The following is a 25,307-nucleotide window of genomic DNA, read 5'->3' as shown; positions in this document are numbered from 1 at the left end:
AGCCCGCTTCGTATCCTCTGTCCCCCTCTCTCTGCTCTGCCCTCACTTGCACTCTCTCTCCCTTAAATAAATTTTTAATTATTATTTTTTTTTAACATTTATTTGTGAGACAGAGAGAGACAGAGCATGAACGGGGAAGGGGCAGAGAGAGAGGGAGACACAGAATCGGAAGCAGGCTCCAGGCTCTGAGCTATCAGCCCAGAGCCTGACGCGGGGCTCGAACTCACAGACCGTGAGATCGTGACCTGAGCCGAAGTCGGACGCTCAACCGACTGAGCCACCCAGGCGCCCCTCCCTTAAATAAATTTTTAAAAAGAGAGACAACTAGTAAGTCAAATGTGGCAGGGCACGTTGGGTTTGGGCAGGTTCTAAGCCAGTATGGCTCTATGACCTTCTTGCTCCGAGTCTAAAAGGCCACCAGACTGTCCCAGGAAGGGGCAGGAGGAGGTAGGAGGCCCAGGGCCTTTCCCCAGCTGAGGCCCATCCCCTAACATTAAAGGTCAGGGACCCTGAGCACTGTGCTGCCCAGTGACCCCTCAGAACGTTCCAGCCATCCTGAGCACACAGGTCTGCCATTGAGCGAGTGCCTCACTGAACAGTGCCTTGCTCAGAACAAAAGCACTGTGGCAGAGCGGTTTCTGGATCGCTGGACTTTTTTTTTTTTTTTTTTAAGTTTATTTATTTATTTTGAGAAAGAGCATGAGCAGGGGGGAACAGAGAGAGGGAGAGAGAGAGAATCTCAAGCAGGCTCTGCCCTGCCAGTGCAGAGCCCGGTGTGGGGCTCGAACCCACGACCCTGAAATCATGACCTGAGCCGAAATCAAGAGTCGGACACTTAACTGACAGCCATCCAGGCACCCCTCGGATCGCTGGACTTTTTGATGGTGATGCCCTGATTCTCATCCACGGTCGTAAGTACGGTGGATGGCCCTGGATACAAATTCCAAGGTTGCTGTAGAGACCTGACCCACCCCGCCCCAAAGACAGGGCTCTTTAAAAAAAAATTTTTTTTTAATGTTTTATTTATTTTTGAGACAGAGAGAGACAGAGCATGAGCAGGGGAGGGGCAGAGAGAACGAGACACAGAATCCGAAGCACAGAGCCCAACGCGGGGCTCGAACCTCACGAACCGTGAGATCATGACCTGAGCCGAAGTCGGACGCTCAACCGACTGAGCCACCCAGGCGCCCCAAGATGGGGCTCTTACAGGTAAGAGAGGGCAGTGGGCTTCTAGGGGGCTACCCTGTTTTCGGGCCTTTAGAAACACAAGGTATTAGGCCCAGAAGGCAAAATCTTACCTTCCTATCTTCTGGGACTGAAGAACATCTGCCAGGAAACAGGACAACCGAGGAAACAAAATGTATCCCAACTAATAAAGCACAGAACAGTTACAGGGCCTTTTCTTCCCAGTTGCATGGGTTTACACAAGTAACATCGGCTAGGCCCTTTTCTCAAGCCGTGCCCAGAAAAGAACAATTAGGGCTGTAATCACGAATGAAGATTTGTGGAAATCCCCAAAGCAGTGATTTGGCTCTTTGTTGCAAAAGGGCCTTTGCGGGTGGGGAAGCGTATTCCAGCCAACAGCATCGGACACCGAGGGTACACAGATATGCCAGGGAGACCCTTAGCAATTAGAGTGTGCAAACACAGCCCTGGATTTCTTCACAGAAACTTCCTTCTCTTGTCTTTGAGCAGCAGTGCACCCAAAACGTGAAGGTTCTAAGAGCATGGTGAACCCCAGCGCAGTATGCCCGCGGGCTGTGCATGAGTTAGGGGGAGGAGAGGGGCGTTCCACAAGCACACACAGACCCCAGCCAAGAAGCTGAGAGCCAGACTCTGGGTATCTGACGTCCACATCGACATAACCTGGGAAGAAAAAGCTCTGTAACTGTTCCTTGTGTCCTGTGTCTCACAAAAGGATAGTATAAAAATTTGTGTTCTCGGGTCACAGAAGTATCAGCACGAGGGGAAATCTTGGAAAAGCAAGTGGTACTCAGCGCTCAGACCCCACCCCCTACCTTCATCCAGAAGCTTCCTGTCGAGGATGGCCGGCTTCAATCCCAGCCACGCCTCACCTTCCCTTGGAAGGGAGCGAGTGGCAGCTGCTGAGAGGGGTAAGCCAGCACTTGGTTCTCACAGTGGCGGTGGCGTTAAGCCGGTTCTCCTCTCTGCTTTCAGAAAATACCTTCAGAGCGATCGGTGTCTTTGTTGAGCTTTGTAAGGCCTGTTGTCTTTGCAGTGCTCTGGAAAGACCTTAGTTGCGATCCCTCATTCTAAGAGGGAACCCCCAGGCCGCTCCCTGCACTTGGTTACACGCTGGGCCTCAGGGGCCCCCGACGCCACACTTGGGTGACTTTTGGGGACCTAGGGGTGGACTGGCCAGCCACTCGAGGGGTGCGTGCAGTGCCGGCAACGATCCCTTCCGCATGTGCGGGGCTGTGGGTGCAAACCATTTCACGGACACGACTTCGTGGCAGTCTCGTAGCCGCAGGGACGTGTGCGGGGCACATACTATCCTCACGTGAGAGATGGGAGACCTGAGGCTCAGAGCAGTGAAGTGACTTGCCTAAGGTCACACAGCCGACGGGCGGTGGGGCCGCCTGACACATCAGCCCTCCCGGCGCTGAGGCTCCACGGCACACGTCAGCCCTTCGGGAAAGGAGCCGTCCTGGGTCGGGCGTCCTGTGCATCCTAGAAGGTTTAGAAGCACTGCTGGCCTCGTTCCACTAGGTGTCAGCAGCGCCCCAGGAAAAGTAAACTTTCCGCGGCGGGGGCGGGGCTGAAGCACGGCTTTCTGTCCCTGGCTACGCAGCGCGGCCAGGCAGGAATGGGCCCGTCACCATCTCACTCCTGCTTCCCGCCCTGCAGGGGCTCCCAGCTGCCCCAGGAAGCGAGTCTGACAGCCCGAAGGAGACAGACCAGGCCCCTCGGGTTCTGGGCGCTGCCGGCCTCTCCAGTCCCTCTTCCCCCCCTCCTACCCGCCCCACGCTCCGCTCCAGGGCACAACCGCTCATAGCTCTTTCCCACACGGCCGTGCCAGTCTGTGCGCCCACGCTCATGCCCTTTCTCTGCGTGCCGTGCCCTCCCCCTCGCTTGCTTAGCTCGCAAATCCTACCCAACCTTCAAGACGTGCCTAGCAGCGTAGGCATCGCCCGGAAACTTACCCTAAGCCCGTGGCCTTTCCCTCCCCCCTCCTCAAGCCCCACCTCCGTGCTCCCGCACCTTCTGCAGCTTCCGTTCAGAGCACGCCTCACCCCATCCTGTCATCAACTGCCCTCCACGCTACTGGGAGCTCCTGAAGGGCGAGGCTGTGTCTTATTCGAGTCTGAGGCACAGTGCCTGGCAGGCAGCATTTACTCAGCGGTGTTTACAGACGCGAACCCCCGAGAACAGATGAAAGCACGCTGGGTTGGGAGTGAGAACACCAGGAGTCTGCTCCCACTTGCGCCCCAGCTGATTGCTTCCCGCCCCTGAGCCTCTGTTTCCTCCTCTGAGGAACGGGAGTTTGGACGAAATGTCTAAGGGTCCTTAGAAATTGGGTTGCTGGGGCGCCTGGGTGGCTGTCGGCTAAGCGTCCTGAGCCCCGCATCCGGCTCTGCGCTGACAGCGCAAAGCCTGCTTGGGGTTTTCTCTCTGCCCCTCCCCTGCCCGCGCCTGCGCACGAGCTCTGTCTCAAAAAAAAAAAAAAAAACAAAAACAAAAACAAAAAAACAAAAAAACAAAACACATTTAAAAAAAAGAAAAAGGAATTGGACTGCTGATTCTAGAAGGTTTTCTCAAAAATGTTCCACTTAAAAATGCTTCCCAAAGGGCAGGATCATCCTCTTCCTCCCCTTCTGAACGTGTAGGACCTTTAACCTCTTTCAAAGTCTTTTCCTATCGACTGTTATTTGACCCTAGAAATAACTACAGCAGCCTGGCAGACGTAATTTCAAGCAAGAACCATTCTTCCAAACAAGTGACGTAAAGGTAAACTGTGTGTCAGCTGTTACGCGCTTACCGACGTGTGTTTGTATGTATGCGCACACAGACCCTTCAGGGTGGTGTGTCGATGGGGAGGGGCTGGGCAGGGCGTTGGAACAAGTCTTTTCACTGAATACCTTATATTGTTAGATGTTTGAGCTGTGTGACTACAGTATTTAAAAAATTAAAGATAGTGAATAAAACCAAATGAATGGCGTCATTTCCCGAGCATCATCTCAACCTGAAGAGCAGGTGGCTATGGACCAGGGGTGGGAGAGGGGTCAGTGCCCTGACCACCTGTCAGAGCTGCTGGAAGAAAACACTTCTGGCTAATTGCACCTGCAAAGAATCGAGGGAGACGCAGGCTACCAAACACCACTGTTATCTTCTACCTACGGTGTTTTCACCTGGTTCACTCCCTGGCCGCAGACTATAACGATGAAGTGAAATTTCACGGCAGGTTCCAGAAAAGAGGGAGGTGAAGGGTTCAGACCCTCATGCTGAACCTGACCGATTTCTACCTGTCATTTTGTGGCCCTCCACTGAACAGCCCCGAATCCATCTAAGCAGATACCCTTAGTGGATGATCCCCACCTTGAGGCACAGTAGACAGAACAGACCTAAAAATCCAGAGACTTAGCGATGGATTTCGTAATGCTGTCAAGGTCTTCCACATCCCCATCCTTACTCCCTGCCTCTTCCGTCCCAGAGATGGTTTTCATGACAGTCAACAAAGTGAGGCCTGTGTGGTGCTAAATGCGGACTAGAGGTTGCATGAAGCGTGTCATCGGGGCCGTGGCTTTCCTTGAACGGTTTCTCATCCCCGGGCAGCACAATAGAGGATAACGCTCGAAGCATGAACGCCGCCACCTGCTTCCTCCGTAAGCCCTGCCCGGCGGCAGGAGTTCAATGGAAAGCGCACAGTGCGATAGCGGGCCAGGTCATGTCAGACGTTAAGATGAAGAAGAGAACAGGTCCTGTGGCCGCCTTGGGGGTTGATCTACACACACATCTACACACACGGGGCAGCACCATGTCTCTAGGGGTTACAGCTTTTCAGATTATCTGCTTACCTTTAGTGGTGAACGTGCAAGTGTTTATTTCAAGCAGTCAGTGTACTCATTTTAATAGAATGACGAGTCTTGCCGCTGCTCCCCACTAAGACAACAATCGGCACTTGAGTGAATCCTATGTGTCAGATGCAGAGCGCATGGAAGTTCAAGGTGCAAGCTCAGCTTTAAAAACATCCTACCTGGGGGCGCCTGGCCGGCTCTGTAGGAAGAGCGTGCGACCCTTGATCTCAGGGTTCTGAGTTCAAGCCCCATGTCGGGTGTAGAGATCACTAAACACTTTAAACTTAATATAAAAGCATTCTACCTGGAACTTAACACAATAGGAATCACCCAGAAAAGGAACTAGAAAGGAACTATATTTTACTAGCAACCGCTGAAGGAATTCAGTCTTTGTTCATGTATTCCTATCTACTCCAATAGTAACAACTACCATTTATGACACATTAGGCACTGACAGGTGCTTGGTGTACATTACATCTATCATTTTAAGCCTCAGCTGCCTTCTACTTTTTTTTTAAGAGGAAAGATCCTTTTTTTTTAAGTTTATTTATTTTGAGAGAGAGAGAGAGACAGAGCGAGCAGGGGAGGGACAGAGAGAGAGAGAATCCCAAGCAGGCTCTGTGCTGTCAGCACAGAGCCTGACATGGGGCTCAATCTCATGAACTGTGAGATCACGGACTGAGCCACCCAACGCCCCTAGTTTTTTTTAAAGTGATAAAGCTACACTGGGTAGATTGCTTGAGATTGTTTAGTACTATTAAAAAAAAAAAAAGTAAAGAAAGCCTTTAGTTTTGCTTTTTTGTTTTTATTATGTACTACATTGATAGACTGCATAACCTTCTAGAAAGGGCAGATGAGCATAACTGAGTTAATCTTCATCGGTCAGGAAAAGGCTTCTTTAATCAATATTTTCCAAACCCTGAAAAACAGTATAAAAAGGAAAATGTGAGAATTCTGTTCCCACCAAAGATGTGCATGTACTGGCATACATCAGAGATCTTGAAGGTTTGGTTCCGGACCACGTCAGTAAAGTCAGTCAAATAAATTTTTTGGTTGCCCAGTGCATATAAAAATTATGTTCACACTATACTGTAGTCTCAACTGTGCAATAGCATTAGGTCTAAAAAAACAGTGTACAAACCTTGGTTTTAAAGTACTTTAGTGCTGAAAAATGTTTTATTAAAAATAAAAAGTACTTTAGTGCTAAAAAATGCAACCATCACCTAAATTTTCAGTGAGTCATAAGCACTGATCACAGATCACTGTAACAAATATATTCATAATGACAAGTTTGAAATATTTCGAAAATTACCAACATGTGGTACAGAGACACGAACTGAGCAGATGCTGTTGGAAAAATAGTGCTGATGGACTTGCTCGATGCAGGGCCGCCCCAACCCTTCAATTTGTAAAAAAGCACAGTACTGTATCGATAAGTGCAATAAAATGAGGTATGCCTGTACCCTTACTTCTTCCAGTGTCCCCAAATGGCATTTTATTAAAGTACTTGCACATCCCTTATTTCTCTAACTGCAACAATAAAGTGAACTGAATGTTATAATCACTAAAGTAAGAAGAGTAAGCTATAAGGATGTCTAGTTTTCATTTTCTGACAGCAGCAAACATATCACTTTATATGAAAAGACCCCCCCCCCCCCGCCCCAACCCACCCCATCAGAACCAAAGTCAAGCAACTATTTACCATCTGGATCCTTCAGAGAGTCAGAGGACAGTAAGGTAAAACCATTTAAAAAAAAATAATAACAGCCAACGTGAGGAAAATACTGTCAACCTCATTCTACTTTTTTACACATGGACAAATGGAGACTGCTTAAAAGTCTCCTGCTTAAGTCAGTAAGAAAGTGGCAGAGCCAGAATTCAAGGTCAGGGACCCCCACCTCCAGAACTCTTGGCTCTGTAAGCAAGACACTGTTTATTCAGAAGACCCACTCTTCCTAACTTAGCTCACAACCAAATACCTCAGAAACCATAGAGTAAAAGATTAATCAGCAATGACATTTCTTCCAAGTGTTAAAATAACACAGTCCAGGTATTTTGTTTACTATTGCGGGAAGAATCACCTTGTGAGAAATTAAAACTGCACAGCCCGGGGAGCCACCCTGTAGAAATTCTAATTAGGAATCTTCATTTTATCTCCTACGCCAACTGATTGTGATGGTTATTGGACCGTGCTTTGAGAAATACCGCTTTAGTTGAGTAGAGATCGATCATCACGTTCATTACATTAGATTCTCAAATAGCACTATACTGACAGGCAGATCACCTAGCTTGAGTCCTTAGAGTGTTATTTATAGTCACCGACCCTGTTTTCTCATCTATAAAATGAAACTAATATTAACCTAGGTTCACTGTGAAGAATAAATGAGCCAGGAGAGAATATTAAAAAGTAGCTACAATTTTTTAAAAGAATAACGGGAGATGAACTCCTACAAGATGTAGGAATATACTATTAGGTTTATCAGATTAAAATGCTATTGCTTGGCCATTTTGTATCTACAAAAAACTGCAATTCCATAGGATTCAATCAAATTTAAAATTAGAGTAATTCTTTAACCTATGGCATTGGGTGCAGGAACTGGCAAACTAATGGAGTACGGAAGAGTGTGTTTGTGAAACAGGACCATGTGTACATGGAAATTTAGTTTATTAGAATGGTATTTCAAATTAAAAAATGGACTGTTCAGGACACCTGGGTGGCTCAGTCAGTTAAGCGGCCAACTTCGGCTCAGGTCATGATCTCACAGGTTTGTGAGTTCGAGCCCGGTATCTGGCTCTGTGCTGACAAATCAGAGCCTGGAGCCTGTTTTGGATTCTGTGTCTCCCTCTCTCTCTCTGCCCCTCCCCTGCTCATGCTCTATCTCTCTGTCTCTCAAAAATAAATGTTAAAAAAAAAAATGGACTGTTCTACAAATGGACAATTGTGACAACTGGCTATCCCTTGGAAAAAAGTACAGTTAAAATCTGATTTCACATTATACCCCCAAATGACCTGTAGATGGGTCAAAGCACTAAATGTAAAAATATATATATATATTTTTTTTTTGGGGGGGGGGGAGGAATTTTTAAAATATATAAATAATCTTGGGTAGGAGAGTCATTTGTGAGCCAAAATCCAGAATGACAAAATATGATAAACTGAACACCAAAATTAAAACCTATCTGATGAAAGACATCATAAAGTGAAGAAGCCAGACTGGGGAAAAGATCTACCACATATGCAACAGACAAAAGATTAATAGTCATTACATGTAAATAACATATACGTGTAGGTGCGTGTATAAAAAGAAGAAGCAAAGGACACAGGCAGACAATCCACAGAATAAAAGACACAAAGGAAATTAGCACTGTGAGACATTTGGCAAAACATTACTAGAACCCATCTGAACTGACACATGGCTAGCATCAGAGCTATCTTACCTTTGACACATAGTAACGATTAACTCCAGAGATGCGCCTGTCTCTTTGCATCAAACTCCACTGATACCGATAATGGGCAACCCTTTTTTCCTACAATTAAAAGAAAGTATTATTGCACAATGTTTATGAAAATGAATGACCCAAGAGAGAGCTATCGGAACTTATAAGTGACATTCTAGAAAAAGAATCATCACTGAAACAAAAACCAAATCGATATTAAGACCGGATCCTAAATAAAATCGGATCATTAAACTTCATAATTAAGATGGTAACCATGAGTTCTTACCCTTTATATTTTAACCAGCATCTGGTTTTTTTTCCCCTTTCCTCCTTCCCCTCGCCCCGCCCCCACCCCCTGCTTTTTTTTTTTTTTTTTTTTTTTTAAGACACCTGACTACTCGTTTCCTTTTGGGACCCTAATGAGAGGAAACAACAGCGGCAGATCACACGTGAAGAAAAGTCACAAAACCAGAAAGCAAACACATTTATACCCTGCACTCTAGAGATAACGTGAACGAGTAGAAGGAGAAGAAAATTACAACCCTGATGTGAAAAGCAGGATCTTGCGGTAAATACCTAGAGGCTTGGGGGGGAAAGGTGGGGGATAAAAAAATGTCAAGGGAAAAACCTAACTACGGGTAGGGAGGTAAAAAACCGTGAAGCTACCAGGATGTGGATGCGAGAAATTTTTAAAAAACAAAACAAAAACAAAAAACCATCCAGCAAGAAAGATCAGAGATCCGAGGAAGTGGAGGCAAGACTAGACTGACGCCCAGGAGTTCGGACCTACCTTCTAATCTACCTTTCCAGCCCCCGAACCCACTCTGCCCTCTAGCCCACTCTTCGCACGACAACTAGCTGCTCCTTGCTAGAGGAGGATGTGGTTTCCGTCGGGTTTCGTTCCGCAAGCCTCCGCTTGCAGGCAACACTAAGAAAGGGGAGGGCCGCCCCTGGTGTTCCCCAGCCCAGAGAGGCTCCGCGCCCCAACGGCCTTCCGCCGCCCGTTTTGTAACGCCAGTCCGCGGAGTCAGCCGTCGCGCCGGAGAGGCCGCCTTACCTTGCCCCCGTTACAGAACCTGTGGATGTGCGCAGTGGCTATGCCGGGGATGACCAAGCACACGGCCATGACGCCGAGGCCGGGCAGAATCTCGAACCACATCGCGCCGCGGCTGCCAGGACCGAACCCCTCCTTCCCGGCCCCCGAAAGGTGACCCGGCCTCGGACCCTTCCCGGTAGGCTCCGCGGCAAGCTGCGAGCGGGGCGGGGCCGCACACGCCTCCGGAGGAAACGACGGAGGCCGACGGGGCTCAGGGGTGGCGCGCGCTCGCCCCCTCGCCCCCTAGCGCTCCCGCAGTCGGCTTTGGGCCGCCCGGTTGGCTCCGACTGGCGGCCGGGCGCGCGACGTACGATGACGTGAAGAGGCCCCGCGCGGCCGAGCACGCCATAGCCGTTCCGGAGCTCGGGACTCTAAAATGGCAGAGCAACTTTCGCCGGGAAAGACCACGGACCAGGTGTGCACCTTCCTCTTCAAAAAGCCCGGTGCACGAAAAGGGGCTGCAGGCCGCAGAAAGCGCCCGGTCTGCGACAAGGAGTCCGGAGACAGCAGCGGCAGCAGCGACGAAGGCAACACAGTGGTTCGCCCGGAAAAGAAGCGGGCGATCCACAACCCGATGATACAGAAGACTCGTGGCAGTGGTAAACAGAAGGAGGCTTACGGCGACTTGAGCAGCGAGGAGGAGGCGACCGAGCCCGAGAGCCTTGGCGTGGTGTACAAGTCCACCCGCTCGGCCAAGCCCGTGGGACCAGAGGATATGGGCGCGACTGCGGTCTACGAGCTAGACACAGAGAAGGAGCGTGACGCGCAAGCCATCTTTGAGCGCAGCCAGAAGATCCAGGAGGAGCTGAGGGGCAAGGAAGATGACAAGATCTATCGGGGGATCAATAATTATCAGAAATACATGAAGCCCAAGGATACGTCTATGGGCAATGCTTCCTCCGGGATGGTGAGGAAGGGCCCCATCCGAGCTCCCGAGCATCTACGCGCCACCGTGCGCTGGGATTACCAGCCCGACATTTGCAAAGACTACAAGGAGACTGGCTTTTGCGGCTTCGGAGACAGCTGCAAGTTCCTCCATGACCGTTCAGATTACAAGCATGGGTGGCAGATCGAACGTGAGCTTGATGAGGGTCGCTATGGCGTCTATGAGGATGAAAACTATGAAGTGGGAAGCGATGATGAGGAAATACCATTCAAGTGTTTCATCTGTCGCCAGACCTTCCAGAATCCAGTTGTCACCAAGTGCAGGCATTATTTCTGTGAGAGCTGTGCGCTGCAGCATTTCCGCACCACCCCTCGCTGCTATGTCTGTGACCAGCAGACCAATGGCGTCTTCAATCCAGCGAAAGAATTGATTGCTAAGTTGGAGAAGCACCGAGCTGCGGAAGTGGGTGGTGCTTCCGATTTCCCAGAAGACCCCGATGAGAGTCCAAACCCCATCACTTAGTTTTCCTATTATTCTCATACCTCAAAATAAATACTTTTGTTGTTTTGGAAAGCGTAATTCGCCGTGTCCTTCCTTTCTAGGGAAAGTGAGTGGAAGAGGCGGGTGGTGAAGTAGGTTCCTGGATGGATGGCTTGTAAAAGCCTCGAGGTAGGTACAATCTGGATTTTTGCCTGGTATAAATGCTGCCTGGGTGTAACATAACTTTTCAGAACCCTTTGGCATGAATTCCGGGGAGGGGAGAAGTTGGAAAGAAGAGCTAGAAGTTGCTAGAACTAATCAAAGCTGTGATGAAAGCAAGAACTGAACCTATCGTGTCACGTTTCTGTATCACTAAATAGGTTACAAAAGTACCTTCCGTGCATTCTCTCTGTTGGGAGCCTGTACTGCTTCAAAACCTGCCCCAGCCAAGGTGTGTGTTTGGGGGGTGGGGGGTGAGTGGGAGGATCCGGTGGGCGAGCTGCTAGCTAGCACCAGGGTGCGTGTCTGGGAAATGGTCCTTGCTCTCTTTAAAGCGCCATAGGTGACCCTGCTTCCACGAACGATTGAAATGGCCTATGCTGTGCTGTCCAGTATGATAGCCGCTAGCTTCATGTGGCAGCCGAGGACCTGAAGTGTGGCAAGTTAGCCACTATACTGGACACTGCAGCGCTAGACCCAACTTGTAAACCAAGTTCGCAGGGCAGAAACCCAGCATTTTATAATCCATTGTCTGAAACCGTGTCCTCACAGACTGTAACGGAGCCGATCACGGTCATCTACGTACCTGTCTTCCCAACCAGTCTGTGAAGTCTTCAGTGACAAGCCCAGTGCTTGGCATGTAATAAACAATAAACCCAGAGACGCTTGAAAAGGGATATTGGGGCCAAAGCCTTGAATCCAGGCCGAGGAGCTTTGACCACATTCTGTAGGTAATGAGACAGCAGAGGTTTGGGGAGGGGAACACAATCAGACTTTTTTCTTTTTTTTCCCAATGTTTATTTGTTTTTGAGAGGGAGAGAGACCGAGCGCAAGTAGGGGAGGGGCAGAGAGAGAGGGAGACACGGAACCCAGAGCAGGCTCCGGGCTCCCAGCTGCCAGCACAGAGCCCCGATGTGGGGCTTGAACTCATGAACTGCGAGATCACGACCTGAGGCAAAGTCGGAACCTTAACCAGCTGAGCCACCCAGGTGCCCCCAGGCTTTTTGTTTTTCTTTTAATGTTACTGGGGCCACAGGCTGTTGGATAGATTGCAGGAAGATGGAAGACACGAGGCAGGGAGGCCAGTTAGACCAAATGATGAATACAGTTTTACTGATTAGTATTTGTGCTGATCCCAGGAAAGAGATGCAATAATTAATTGTGGGTTAGAGTTTTTAAGTTCGCATTCATTAATCCATTTAAATATATTCTTTGAGGGGCACCTGGGTGGCTCAGCCAGTTGAGCCTCCGACTTCAGCTCGGGTCATGATCTCACCATCCATGAGTTCGAGCCCCTCGTCAGGCTCTGTGCTGACCGCTCAGAGCCTGGAGCCTGCTTCAGATTCTGTGTCTCCTTCTCTCTCTGCCCCTCCCCTGCTCATGCTCTGTCTCAAACATAAATAAAAACATTAAAAAAATTTTTTAATAAAATAAAAAATAAAAAAATAAATATATTCTTTGAGCGGCGACTGTGTGTCAGGCACTATGTTTGGCGTAGGGGATATTAGCAAACAAGATAGACACAGCCCCTGTCTTCACAGAGCTGGACATCAAACAGTGGCAGGTGAGATAAGCAGGAGGGAAAAAGTGCACTGGGTCGATCTCTCAGGATTAACCCAATCCCAGCCTCGGAGTTCAGAAGCATCGTTTTACTTTCAACAAAGTGATACATTCTATAAGAGAATGGATAAAGTCCAGTGGGGATACGTAATAACCTATTGGGAAAGGGTTTAAGAAAGTCTGGCCAGAGGAAACAGCACTCAAGGGATGAGACAAAGAAGCAGCCAAACAGGAAACAGGACGCTGTGGGGACACAGATGGAGAAATAGAAGCAAACACTGTCAGGGTGCCTGGGTGGCTCAGTCGTTTGGGCATCCGGCTTCGGCTCAGGTCATGATCTCACGGCCCATGGGTTCGAGCCCTGCATCCGGCTCTGTGCTGACAGCTCAGAGCCTGGAGACTGCTTGAGATTCTCTGTGTCACTCTCTCTCTCTGCCCCTCCCCCGCTCAAGCTCTGTCTCTGTCTCTCTCAAAAATAAATAAACGTTAAAAAAAAAAAACTAAAAAAAAAAAAGCGAACACTGTCACGGAAGGCAAAGGAAGAGAGTGAAGTGTCATGAAAGATACATGGTGATGAGGAGCAAAAGAATTATAAAAATGTTTCTTTCTTTTTTCTTTTTTTACCCTTCCTGAGAATTGATATTCAGGAAGTTAAGCTGATGGAAAGGGTCCAGGAGAAAAAGATGAAAGAGAAAGAATGCTGCCGAAGACTAAGCTCTAGAACTGACCAGAGATGAGATTGAAGGCACAGATCAAGTTAGTCTGAAACAGGAACCCTCTTGCACTGTTGCTGGGAATGCAAACTGGTGCGGCCACTCTGGAAAACAGTGTGGAGGGTCCTCAAAAAATTAAAAATAGATCTACCCTATGACCCAGCAATAGCACTGCTAGGAATTTACCCAAGGGATACAGGAGTGCTGACGCAGAGGGGCACGTGTACCCCAATGTTTATAGCAGCACTTTCAACAATAGCCGAATTATGGAAAGAGCCTAAATGTCCATCAACTGATGAATGGATAAAGAAATTGTGGTTTATATACACAATGGAATACTACGTGGCAATGAGAAAGAATGAAATATGGCCTTTTGTAGCAACGTGGATGGAACTGGAGAGTGTGATGCTAAGTGAAATAAGCCATACAGAGAAAGACAGATACCATATGTTTTCACTCTTATGTGGATCCTGAGAAACTTAACAGAAACCCATGGGGGAGGGGAAGGGGAAAAAAAGTTAGGGAGGGAGCCAAACCACAAGAGACTCTTAAAAACTGAGAACAATCTGAGGGTTGATGGGGGGTGGGAGGGAGGGGAGGGTGGGTGCTGGGCATGGAGGAGGGCACCTGTTGGGATGAGCACTGCGTGTTGCATGGAAACCAAGTTGACAATAAATTATATTAAAAAAAAAGAAGTCTTTTTTTTATGTTTATTTTAAGAGAGAGGAAGACAGAGCATGTGAGTGGAGGACAGGCAAAGAGAGAGAGAGAGAGAGAGAGAGAGAGACTCCAAGCAGGCTTACCGCTGTCAGCACAGAGCCTGAAGCAACGTGGGGCTCCATCCTGCCAACCGTTGAGATTGTGACCCGAGCAGAAATCAAGAGTTAGACGCTCAACTGACTGAGTCACCCGGGCTCCCTAAGAAGTTGGTCTTAAAGTGCCGAGAGAAAGAATAGGAGAAAGACATTTGTCTACTACTCCACATATTGTTTAATACCTGCCTCTGAATCTTAAGAATATGCAAGATACATGCAGATGAGCATTAATCTTAGGATCCACAACATCCAGCATTTTCTTTTTTTTATTTTTTTTTTTTTTTTTTTTTTTTTCAACGTTTATTTATTTTTGGGACAGAGAGAGACACAGCATGAACGGGGGAGGGGCAGAGAGAGAGGGAGACACAGAATCGGAAACAGGCTCCAGGCTCTGAGCCATCAGCCCAGAGCCCGACGCGGGGCTCGAACTCACGGACCGCGAGATCGTGACCTGGCTGAAGTCGGACGCCCAACCGACTGCGCCACCCAGGCGCCCCTCCAGCATTTTCTTAAAAGGGACCATAACCACAAAAGCACACACATCAATAGTGTACTCAAAATATCTGTCATATTTACCAGTTTATGATTACATTTTAAAAGTCAGAACTAGTTTTTATCACCTTTAATTAAATGGTGCAACTTCATTTCATAGGTGGAAATTAAACATTTGTTCTTCCAAATATTTTTATTTATTTTTTATTATTTATTTTTTTTTAATTTACATCCAAATTAGCATATAGTGCAACAATGATTTCAGGAGTAGATTCCTTAGTGCCCCTTACCCATTTAGCCCATCCCCCCCCCACACCCCCTCCAGCAACCCTCAGTTTGTTCTCCATATTTAAGAGTCTCTTCTGTTTTGTCCCCCTGTTTTTATATTATTTTTGTTTCCCTTCCCTTATATTCATCTTTTTTGTCTCTTAAAGTCCTCATATGAGTGAACTCATAGGATTGTTGTCTTTCTCTGACTAATTTCACTTCGCATAATACCTTCCAGTTCCATCTACGTAGTTGCAAATGGCACGATTTCATTCTTTCTGATTGCTGAGTAATGCTCCATTGTATATTACATACCACATCTTCTTTATCCATTTATCCATCGATGGTCATTTGGGCTCTTTCCATACGTTGGCTATTGTCGATAGTGCTGCTATAAACATGGGGGTGCATGTGCCCCTTCGAAACAGCACACCTGTATCCCGTGGATAAATGCCTAGTAGTGCAATTGCTGGGTCATAGGGTAGTTCTAGTTTTAATTTTTTGAGGAACCTCCATACTGTTTTCCAGAGTGGCTGCACCAGTTTGCATTCCCACCAGCAATGCAACAGCATCCCTCTTTCTCCGCATCCTCGCCAACACCTGTTGTTGCCTGAGTTGCTAATGTTAGCCATTCTGACAGGGGTGAGATGGTATCGCATTGTGGTTTTGATTTATATTTCCCTGATTCTGAGTAATGTGGAGCATGTTTTCATGTGTCGGTTGGCCATCTGGATGTCTTCTTTGGAGAAGTGTCTGTTCATGTCTTTTGCTCATTTCTTCACTGGATTCTTTGTATTCTGGGTGTTGAGTTTGATAAATTCTTTATAGATTTTGGATACTAACCCTTTATCTGATATGTTGTTTGCAAATATCTTCTCCCTTTAGGTCGGTTGCCTTTTAGTTTTGCTGATTGTATTTATTTTTTTTTTAACTTTTATTTATTTTTGAGGGAGAGACAGTGTGCACAGAGGGAGACAGAGAATCCGAAACAGGCTCCATGCTATCAGTGCAAAGCCCGATGTGGGGCTCGAACCCACGAACTGTGAGATCATGACCAGAGCCAAAGTAGGACGCTCAATCGACTGAGCCACCCAGGTGCCCCACAAATAGTTTTTTAAAGTATGTAGGGGGGGAGGGGAAAGCAAGCATGTGAGCAGAGATAAGATTGCTCTGAAGAAGCTAACCTAGTCTGAGGGGTCAGAGGAGGCTGCCCTAGGAAATGACCCTCAAACTGAGACCTAAAAGGGGAGCGGGAGAGAGTATCCCAGGCAGAGGGATAAGTACACACTGAAGACCTGAAGTCAGCGACTGGCTTGGGCTAAGAATACAAAGCAGTCCAGCACGACTGCAGGAAAGAGGTAATCAGGGGCCAAAGAGCAGACACCTTGCGAGTCACGTTAAGGACTCTGGACTTTATCTGAATGGCAAAGGGATGCCATCAAAGGGTTTTAAAAAAGAAAGTGAAGGGGCACCTGGGTGGCTCAGTCAGCTGAGTGTCCGACTCTTGATTTCGGCTCAGGTCATGATCTAGCTCGTGGTCGTGGGATCCAGCCTCCATGTCTGGCTCCGAGCTGAGCATGGAACCTGCTTGGGATTCTCTCTCCCTCTCTCTCTGCGCGTCCCCCACTTGTGTGCATGTGCACGTGCTCTCTCAAAATAAATAAACATAAAAAAAGAAAGTGAGATGATCAGATGTGAGTTTTTTTGAGAGAGAGAGAGAGCATGAATGTGAGCAGGACAAAGTGAGAGAGATTTTTTTTCACGTTTATTTTTGAGAGAGAAAGAGCGGAAATGGGGGAGGGCAGAGAGAAAGGGTGACAGAGGATCCCAAGGAGGCTCTGTGCTGACAGCAGAGAGCCTGATGTGGGGCTCGAACTCACGAACCGAACCGTGAGATCATTACCTGAGCTGAAGGCTTAACCAACTGAGCCACCCAGGCACCCCAAGATTTGAATTTTTAAAAAAGAGAATTCTGCAGTGTGGAGAATGGATTCAAGGAACCAGACAGGAGACACGGAGACCACTTAGGAGGCTGGAGCACGAGTCCAGGTGACACGATGGTAGACTGGACTAGACTGGAGGCTGCGGACATGCATTTAATAAGTAGTTTTTGAGCATCCACTATATGCCAGGCATTGATTTAAGCAATAAAGACACAGCCATAACAAAAGTGCACAAGTCGGGGATGCGCCTCTTGATCTTGGGTTAGGAGTTCGAGCCCCACGTTGCGTGTAGAGAATACTTTGAAAAAAAAAAAAAAAGTGGTGCTCAGTCGGTTAAGCGTCTGACTCTTGATCTCGGCTCAGGTCATGATCTCACAGTTTATGAGATCGAGCCCCGTGTCCAGCTCTGCACTGGCAGTGCGGAGCCTGCTTGGGATTCTATCTCTCCCTCTCTCTGCCCGCCCCCCCACCATCGACTCTCTCTCAAAATAAATAAACTTAAAAAAAACTAAAAAAAAGAAAGATGCACATACAGAAAAGCACATAAAACACAACTTTGCAGAACAAGTAATTATACAGGAACACCCGCATAACCACGACCCTGGTCAAGGAATACAAAACTGAGAACACTCAAGGAGCCTCAGTGCACCCTCTCCAGATCACACCCCTCCACCCGTAGAGGTTACACAGAGGTAACCCCCGTGCTGACTTTTACGGTAATCGGTCCTTTGCTTTTTTCCGTCGACCCAGCCTTCCTCTTTAGCTATTTCTCTCTCCTTCCCTCTCGCCAAACCAAGAAAAACCGCACACTCAATGTCCCTCCTTTCTCATCTCCCATTTAGTCTTTCTTTGTAACAGCTTTGGTGAGAGATAGCTCATATCTCAGTACGAATATATTCATAGTCACCATTTAAAAGTATATACTCCAGTGGCTTTTAGCATATTCACGAGGTTGTGCAACCATCCCCACTAATTCGAGAACATTTTTGTAACATACAGAATTGTTGGATCACTGTATTGTACACCTGAAACTAACTGAACACTGTACATTAATTCTACTAGAATTTTTTTAGGGGAACATTTTCAACACCCCAAAAAGAAACCCATAAACACTAGCGGTCGCTCTCCACTATGCCCCCTCGTGCCCCACACCTCCCTGGCAACCACTCAACTTTCTGTCTCTATGCATTACCCCTTTCTGGACATTTCATATCCATGGAATCATATAATATGTGGTATTGTGTTACTGCCTGCTTTCACTAAGCATGTTTTCAAAGTTGATCCGTGCTGTAACACATATCAGTACTTTTCTCAATATGGTTGAATACTACTCCATTGTGTGGACATACTACATTTTGTGTATTCATTCTGTTGATGGACATTTGGGCTCTTTCCACATTTTGGCTATTACGAATAATGATGCCGTGAACATTCATTTTTGTGTGGACACAGGTTTCCATTTCTCTGGAGGAGATACCTAGGAGTGGAAATGCTAAGTCATGTGGTAATTTTGTTTAAACTTTTTTTTTTTTAATTTTTTTTTTCAACGTTTATTTGTTTTTGGGACAGAGAGAGACAGAGCATGAATGGGGGAGGGGCAGAGAGAGAGGGAGACACAGAATCGGAAACAGGCTCCAGGCTCTGAGCCATCAGCCCAGAGCCCGATGCGGGGCTCGAACTCACGGACCGCGAGATCGTGACCTGGCTGAAGTCGGACGCTTAACCGACTGCGCCACCCAGGCGCCCCTAAACTTTTTTTTAATTGAAGTGAAATTCACATAAAATTAACCAGTTTACAGTGAACAATCCAGGAGCACCTGGGTGGCGCAGTCGGTTAAGTGTCCGACTTCGGCTCAGGTCATGATCTCGTGGTTTGAGAGTTCGAGCCCCATGTCGGGCTCTGTCTGGGCTGACAGCTCGGAGCCTGGAGCCTGCTTTGGATTCTGTGTCTCCCTCTCTCTCTGCCCCTCCCCCGCTTGCTCTCTCTCTCTTTCTCAAAAATGAATAAACATTAAACATTTTTTTTAACTTAATCTGAAATAATTAAGATGGGGGGCGCCTGGATGACTCCGTCAGTTAAGCATCCGACTCTTGATTTTGACTCAGGTCGTGATCTCACAGTTTGTGGGTTCGAGCCCGACATCTAGCTCTGCACTGGTGATGAACTTTTGGGGGTGATTGGGGGGTTTGTGGGGTCTGGATCCAACGGCCAAGAAAGAATTCTTGAAGACGTCTTTGGTGTAAAAAGGTGATTTTGTTAAAGCACGGGGACAGGACCCGTGGGCAGGCAGAGCGGCACTGTAAGTGTGTGTGTGGGGGGGGGGGAGGGTGGTGACTGGTTTATGGAGTGGGGGGAGAGGGAGTTTGCAAAGAGACTTTCACATGCTAAAGATTTACTGGAGGCCTAGCTATCGTCAAGCTAAAGTTGTCTTTCCCTCCAGCAAAGCACTCAACGTTAAGACATTTGGGAGTTCCTGGACTTCAGGCTGTGATGGGACTGCCTTTTTCTGGTAAATTGGTGGAGGCTCTTATCAGTTTAACCATTTGTTTTTGTCCTTTCCTGTTTGGGGGTAGCCTGGAGTGTCCAAGGAATATCACACATGTCCCACCTGGGGGTGGGGGGGGGTGCTGTTAGCCTGCACTTTGTCCTCCACTCGCCCCACGCTCCCTCGCTCCCTCATCATTGGTAGCACTAAGCACAGAGCCCACTTAGGATTCTTTCTCTCTCTCCCTCTCCGCCCCTCCCCTGCTCACTCGCTTGTGCTCTCTCTCAAAATAAAAAAACATTAAAAAAATAATAAGAAATTAAGTTGGGAACACCAAAAGCAGAAGAGAGTGGATTGAAGAGCCAAACAGAATCCTAGGATGTATGAGGTACTTTGCATAATAGTAATGGACGTAATGCCAGGTGAGGAGGGAGCACGAGGCAAGCTGATACCCCGCAAACCACCCCCCTCCCAGGTGGGATCTGTGTGATATTCCTCAGGCACTCCCGACTGCCCAAGAACAAAGCAAAGGACAGAAAACAAATGGTTAAACTGAGAGTCTCTGCCAGTTTACAATGATCTCATCAATAGCCCGATTTCCAGGAACTCCCTACTATCTTAATAATGTTTTGCTAGAGGGAAAAACAACCTTAGCTTAACAATACCTAGGCCTCCAGTAATCTGTAAACCCTCTTTAGCACAGGAAAATCCCTTTAAGAAACTTTCTCTTGACTTTCCTTCCCCCAACTCCACAGTATATACACAGTCACTCCGCACAACCCCAGTGCAGCTCTTTCTGCCCACGGGTCCTGTCCCCGTGGTTTTATAAGATCACCTTTTTGCACTAAAGATGTCTTCAAGAATTCTTTCTTGGGGCGCCTGGGTGGCTCAGTCGGTTGAGCGTCCGAATTCAGCTTGGGTTGTGATCTCGTTGCTTGTTGGGTTCGAGCCCCATGTCGGGCTCTGTGCTGACGGCTTGGAGCCTGCTTCGGATTCTCTGTCTCTCTCTCAAAAGTAAATAAAACACTTTTTAAAAATTAAAAAAAAAAAAAAAAGAATTCTTTCTTGGCCATCGGCTCCGAACCCCACCATTACCCCAAAACCTCACCAAGGATACCTCATGCCCAGAGGGGCTTGGGAGTAGGGTTTAAATTCCTCACATCCACAAAGTGTAGGGTCCCACAATATGAGACCCAAACAATAGTAACAATAAAAATGATAGTAAAACAAATCCACACCCAGACAAGTTGTAATAAAACTGCAGAGCACAAAAAGCAAAGAGAAAATCTTAAAAAAAAAAAATAAGAGATATAGATTACCTGCTAAGTAACAATAGAAGAGTAACGATAGACTTTTCAAGAAAAAAAAGATGTCAGGGGTGCCTGGGTGGCTCAGTCCATTAATAGTCCCACTCCTGATTTCAGCTCAGGTCAGGATCTCAGGATTCCTGAGATCCAGCCCCACATCAGGCTCTACGCTGACAGCGGGGAGCCTGCTTGGGATTCTCTCTTTCCCTCTCTCCCTGCCCTCCCTTGTTCATGCCCTCTCTCTCTCAAAATAAATAAACACTTTTTTAAAACATGTCAGATAATAGGATAATAAAATGATAGAATAATATGTTCAGAGTGCTGAAGAAAAAAGTCAGTCAAGAATTCTATAACTAGGACGCCTTGGTGGCTCAGTCGGTTAAGCGACCAACTTCTGCTTAGGTCATGATCTCAAGGTTCGTGAGTTCAAGCCCTGCATCCGGTTCTGTGCTGACAGCTCGGAGCCTGGAGCCTGCTTCAGATTCTGTGTCTCCCTCTCTTTCTCTGCCCCTCCCCCACTCATACTCTGTCTCTCTCATTCTCAAAAAATTAAGGAAAAAAAAAAAAGAATTCTATAATCAGGGGCCCCTGTGCAGCTCAGTCAGTTAAGCATCCAACACTTGATTTCGGCTCACGTCGTGATCTCGTGGTTCGTGGGTTCATGCCCTGCGTCAGGTTCTGCGTGTGGAGCTTGCTAGGGAGACCCTCTCTCTTTCTCTCTCAAAGATAAATAAATAAACCTTTAAAAAAAATCTTAAAAAAAAAAAAGAATTCTTATTTATTCAACAAACTCAGCAAGTGCAATGAATTTATTTTTTTAAAAAACTCAACACCTTCTCTGTGCCTGACATTTTTTTAAATGATTGGGATACACAGCAAATGAAATAGACAGAAATCCATGTCTTCGTGGAATTGACATTCTAGTGGAGAGAGACAGGAAATAAGCAATAAATAAATAGGTGAATTATATAATAGGTAAAAACAGGTGAGGGAGGCGGCTGGCTGGCCCAGTCAGAAAAGCATGCGACTCCTGATCTTTGGGTTGTGTGTACAAGTCCCACGTTGGGCATAGAGATTATTAAAAAACAAACAACACAACAACAACAAACAAGTAAGGGAACTGAGATGGTCTGGGGCAGGAAGTGGGCTGAAAGTTATAAAAGGGTTGTCAGGGTCACCTCATCAAGGAGGTGACATTGGAGCAAAGATTTGAAGGAGGTAAGGTACTTGTTGGAAATGCATCCAGCTAAATTTTTATCTAGGAATGAGGGAAATAATAGCATTTTTAGGCATGTAAAGATTGTGGGTGTTTACTATTCACAGACACTCGCTGACATAACTATTAACATGAAGATTTTTTTTTGCAAGAAGGAAACTGAACTCAAAAGGAGAAAAAGGCAAAAAGAAATGGTGAGCAAAAGCTTTGCAAAAAGCGAATGTGTACTAGCTGTTAACATATAAAGGGGAGGTTAAAGAATGAAACCCAAATACCTTACAACCATAACATAGAAACGTGGATGGTGTGATGGGAAGGACTGGAGTTCAAGCACTGAAAACTCCATGTATTGTTTGGAAGAATGATGTAGTTACTTATTAACTCTAAACTTCTTAAAGCATGCATGTTGATATTTTAAATCAATACTAAAAGAGACAGTCAAAACAAAAACATACACCTGAAAACTAAAAATACAACCCTAAATAGCCAATGAGTTCATGAGAAAATCTTCATGGAAATCATGAAAAAGTTAAACCTCAATGACAATAAAATACATGTAAAAACATGTGACTTGCATCTAAAATGGAATCACGGGGCGCCTGGGTGGCGCAGTCGGTTGGGCGTCCGACTTCAGCCAGGTCACGATCTCGCCGTCCGTGGGTTCGGGCCCCGCGTCGGGCTCTGGGCTGATGGCTCAGAGCCTGGAGCCTGTTTCCGATTCTGTGTCTCCCTCTCTCTCTGCCCCTCCCCCGTTCATGCTCTGTCTCTCTCTGTCTCAAAAATAAATGAACGTTAAAAAAAAAAAAATTTAAAAAAAAAAATAAATAAAAAAAAAATAAAAAAAATAAAATGGAATCACGAAGGCAGTGCATAGTGTTTTTTTTAATGTTTTTTTTAAATATGCCAAATTAATGCATAAAGAGTTCCATTTTTATTTTATTGATTGATTGATTTTTAAGTAGGCTCCATGCCCAACGTGGGGCTTGAACTCACGACCCTGAGATCAAGAGTCACATGTTCTATAGGCTGAGCCAGCCCGGTGTCCCACGAGTTCCATTTATGAAGCTAAAAAAAGAGGAGGACAAACCTAAAAGGACAGTGGGAAAAAGTAATAGAGAAGAGCAGGAGTTAATAAAAACACACACAAAAATTGGAAATGATCAATAAAACCAAGGGCTGGTTCTTAGGAAGAAATTAATATAACAGGCATACCTCTATGAAGACTGACCTATTTAAAACGATGAAAGGTATACATAAATAATATTGAAAAAAAAGATATAGCTATGGATTCAATTTAAAATTAAAGCCACATAGAACAGGTTGGAAACATGGCAGAATAAACATGTTTTCATTTCCACAACATTCTGAAATCACACTAAAATGATAATAGATAATTGTCTTTTTTGTTTTGTTTTTTTTTAATTTTTTTTTTCAACTTTTATTTTATTTTTGGGACAGAGAGAGACAGAGCATCAACGGGGGAGGGGCAGAGAGAGAGGGAGACACAGAATCGGAAACAGGCTCCAGGCTCTGAGCCATCAGCCCAGAGCCCGACGCGGGGCTCGAACTCACGGACCGCGAGATCGTGACCTGGCTGAAGTCGCACGCTTAACCGACTGCGCCACCCAGGCGCCCCGATAATAGATAATTGTATGGGGCACCTGGCTGGCTCAGTTGGTGGAGCATGTGACTCTTGGTTTTTTTTTTTTGTTTTTTAACACAAATTCTATGGCAAAGGGAATTAAGGTGGATAATTACCTGACATTAACATAGGAAGAGTATTTTGGATTATTCAGGCCAGTATAATCACAGGGGTCTTCAAAGTGGAAGGGGGAGGCAGAAGAGAGAGCAAAAAAGGGGTAGACGAAGCAGAGTCAGAGAGAGATGCTATGTTGCTGGCTCTGAAGATGAAGGAAGGGGCCATGAGCCCCCAGCAGCTTCAACACCCTGAAAATGGGGCACCTGGGTGGCTCAGTCGGCTAGGCATCTGACTCTTGATCTTGGCTCAGGTCATGACCTCACCGTTGGTGAGATTGAGCCCTGCGTCGGGGCGGGGAGCCTGCTTGGGATTCTCTCTCTCCCTCTCTCTCTCCCCCTCCCCCGCTTACTCTCACTCTCTCTCAAAATAAATAAACTTAAAAGAAAACTCTGAAAATGACAAAAAAAAAACTAGATTCTCTCCTAGAGCCTCCAGTAAGGAACTCAGTCCTGCCTGTACTTCAATTTTAGTCCAGTGAGATCCGTGTTGGACTTTTTTTTTTAAGTTTGTTTTGAGACAGAGAGAGAGAGAGAGAGAGCGCGCATGTGCGCACATGCAAGTAAGGGAGTGGCAAAGAGAGAGGGAGAGAATCCCAAGCAGGCTCTACACTGTCAGCACAATGCCCAATGCAGAGCTCAAACTCACCAACTGTGAGATCATGACCTGAGCCAAAATCAAGAGTCGCACACTTAACCGCCTGAGCCACGCAGGTGCCCTGATATCCATGTTGGACTTTGAATTTACAGAACTGTAAGCCAATAAATGTGTGTTATTTTAACCCACTAAATTCGTCGTAATTTGTTACAGCATCAATAGGAAACCAACACAGGGGTGCCTGGGTGGCTCAGTCGGTTAAGCAGCCAACTTCAGCTCAGGTCATGGTCTCATTGTCGGTGGGCTCGAGCCCTGTGTCGGGCTCTGTGCTGACAGCTCAGAGCCTGGAGCCTGCTCCGGATTCTGTGTCTCCCTCTCTTTCCGCTCCTCCCCCACTTGCTCTCTGTTTCTTTCTCTGTCTCAACAAGAAATAAACATTAATTTAAAAAATAGGAACGAATATAGTTGGTGTGGGGAAAGCTCAAGTGTTCAGTTTTGGATGTGTTCAGAGAACCTGAGCGTGTTAAAGATCTATGTAGAAAATACCAAATAGGCAGATGGATAAGAGTCTGGAATTCAGGGGAGAGGTATGGGATGCAGATAAAAATTTGGAGTTGTCAGCGAAGAGGGAAAAGCCAAAAGAATGGATAAGGTTAACGAAGGAGCAAGTGTAGATAGAGAAGAGGTCTAAGGAGTGAGCCCTGGAACACCCAAGTCTGACAGCTGACATCCAGCCGGTGGTTTCAAGGTAGCGAGCACTCCAAAACACAGGCAGGCTCCAAGATGTAAATGCACAGCTAAGCAGTAGGTCAGAGGCAGATACTTAACACTCGGCTTGTAAGAACAGGCAGGTGCTGGAGACAGGAGTGAGTCACAGATCTCAAATACAGGGAAACAGTCTTGTCAAGAGGAAATAGGCATAGGCCTGACAATAGAGGTTGAGAAAAACATAAGGACAGAATCAGGGCAATATATTTTAGACGTTGGCAAAGATGGGACC

At 46.6% G+C, this 25,307-nt stretch overlaps 2 protein-coding genes and 1 long non-coding RNA gene across 3 annotated transcripts; 2 read left to right on the top strand and 1 right to left on the bottom strand.

Annotated features, from left to right (window-relative positions):
* The first annotated feature begins 1,825 nt into the window (after nt 1–1,825).
* LOC123594313 lies at nt 1,826–4,183 on the top strand. The gene is made up of 2 exons (XR_006710745.1): nt 1,826–2,114; nt 3,901–4,183. It is a non-coding gene; the product is annotated as an uncharacterized LOC123594313 (long non-coding RNA).
* A 1,641-nt stretch (nt 4,184–5,824) lies between these two features.
* Nucleotides 5,825–9,647, bottom strand: NDUFA1 (NADH:ubiquinone oxidoreductase subunit A1). Its single transcript, XM_045471094.1, has 3 exons — nt 9,532–9,647; nt 8,475–8,564; nt 5,825–5,955 (listed from the first exon to the last, which is right to left on the bottom strand). Exons 1-3 carry the CDS (start codon nt 9,631–9,633, stop codon nt 5,935–5,937), a joined length of 213 nt encoding a protein of 70 aa, XP_045327050.1. The 5' UTR covers nt 9,634–9,647; the 3' UTR covers nt 5,825–5,934.
* A 299-nt stretch (nt 9,648–9,946) lies between these two features.
* Nucleotides 9,947–11,035, top strand: RNF113A (ring finger protein 113A). The gene has a single exon (XM_045471093.1). The coding sequence runs from the start codon at nt 9,947–9,949 to the stop codon at nt 10,976–10,978; it is 1,032 nt and encodes a 343-aa protein (XP_045327049.1). The 3' UTR covers nt 10,979–11,035.
* The last annotated feature ends 14,272 nt before the right edge of the window (nt 11,036–25,307 follow it).

Source organism: Leopardus geoffroyi, chromosome X (assembly GCF_018350155.1).
Source record: "Leopardus geoffroyi isolate Oge1 chromosome X, O.geoffroyi_Oge1_pat1.0, whole genome shotgun sequence".
NCBI classification, from domain to species: domain Eukaryota; kingdom Metazoa; phylum Chordata; class Mammalia; order Carnivora; family Felidae; genus Leopardus; species Leopardus geoffroyi.
This window is presented reverse-complemented; position numbering and strand designations above follow the sequence as displayed.

Coding starts and splice junctions, on each gene's coding strand:
- NDUFA1 (XM_045471094.1), bottom strand. CDS start 9,633: ATGTGGTTCGAGATTCTGCCCGGCCTCGGCGTCATGGCCGTGTGCTTG. Junction 8,565..9,531: donor GGTTCTGTAACGGGGGCAAG/GTAAGGCGGCCT, acceptor TTTTAATTGTAG/GAAAAAAGGGTTGCCCATTA. Junction 5,956..8,474: donor ATCGTTACTATGTGTCAAAG/GTAAGATAGCTC, acceptor ACTGTTTTTCAG/GGTTTGGAAAATATTGATTA.
- RNF113A (XM_045471093.1), top strand. CDS start 9,947: ATGGCAGAGCAACTTTCGCCGGGAAAGACCACGGACCAGGTGTGCACC.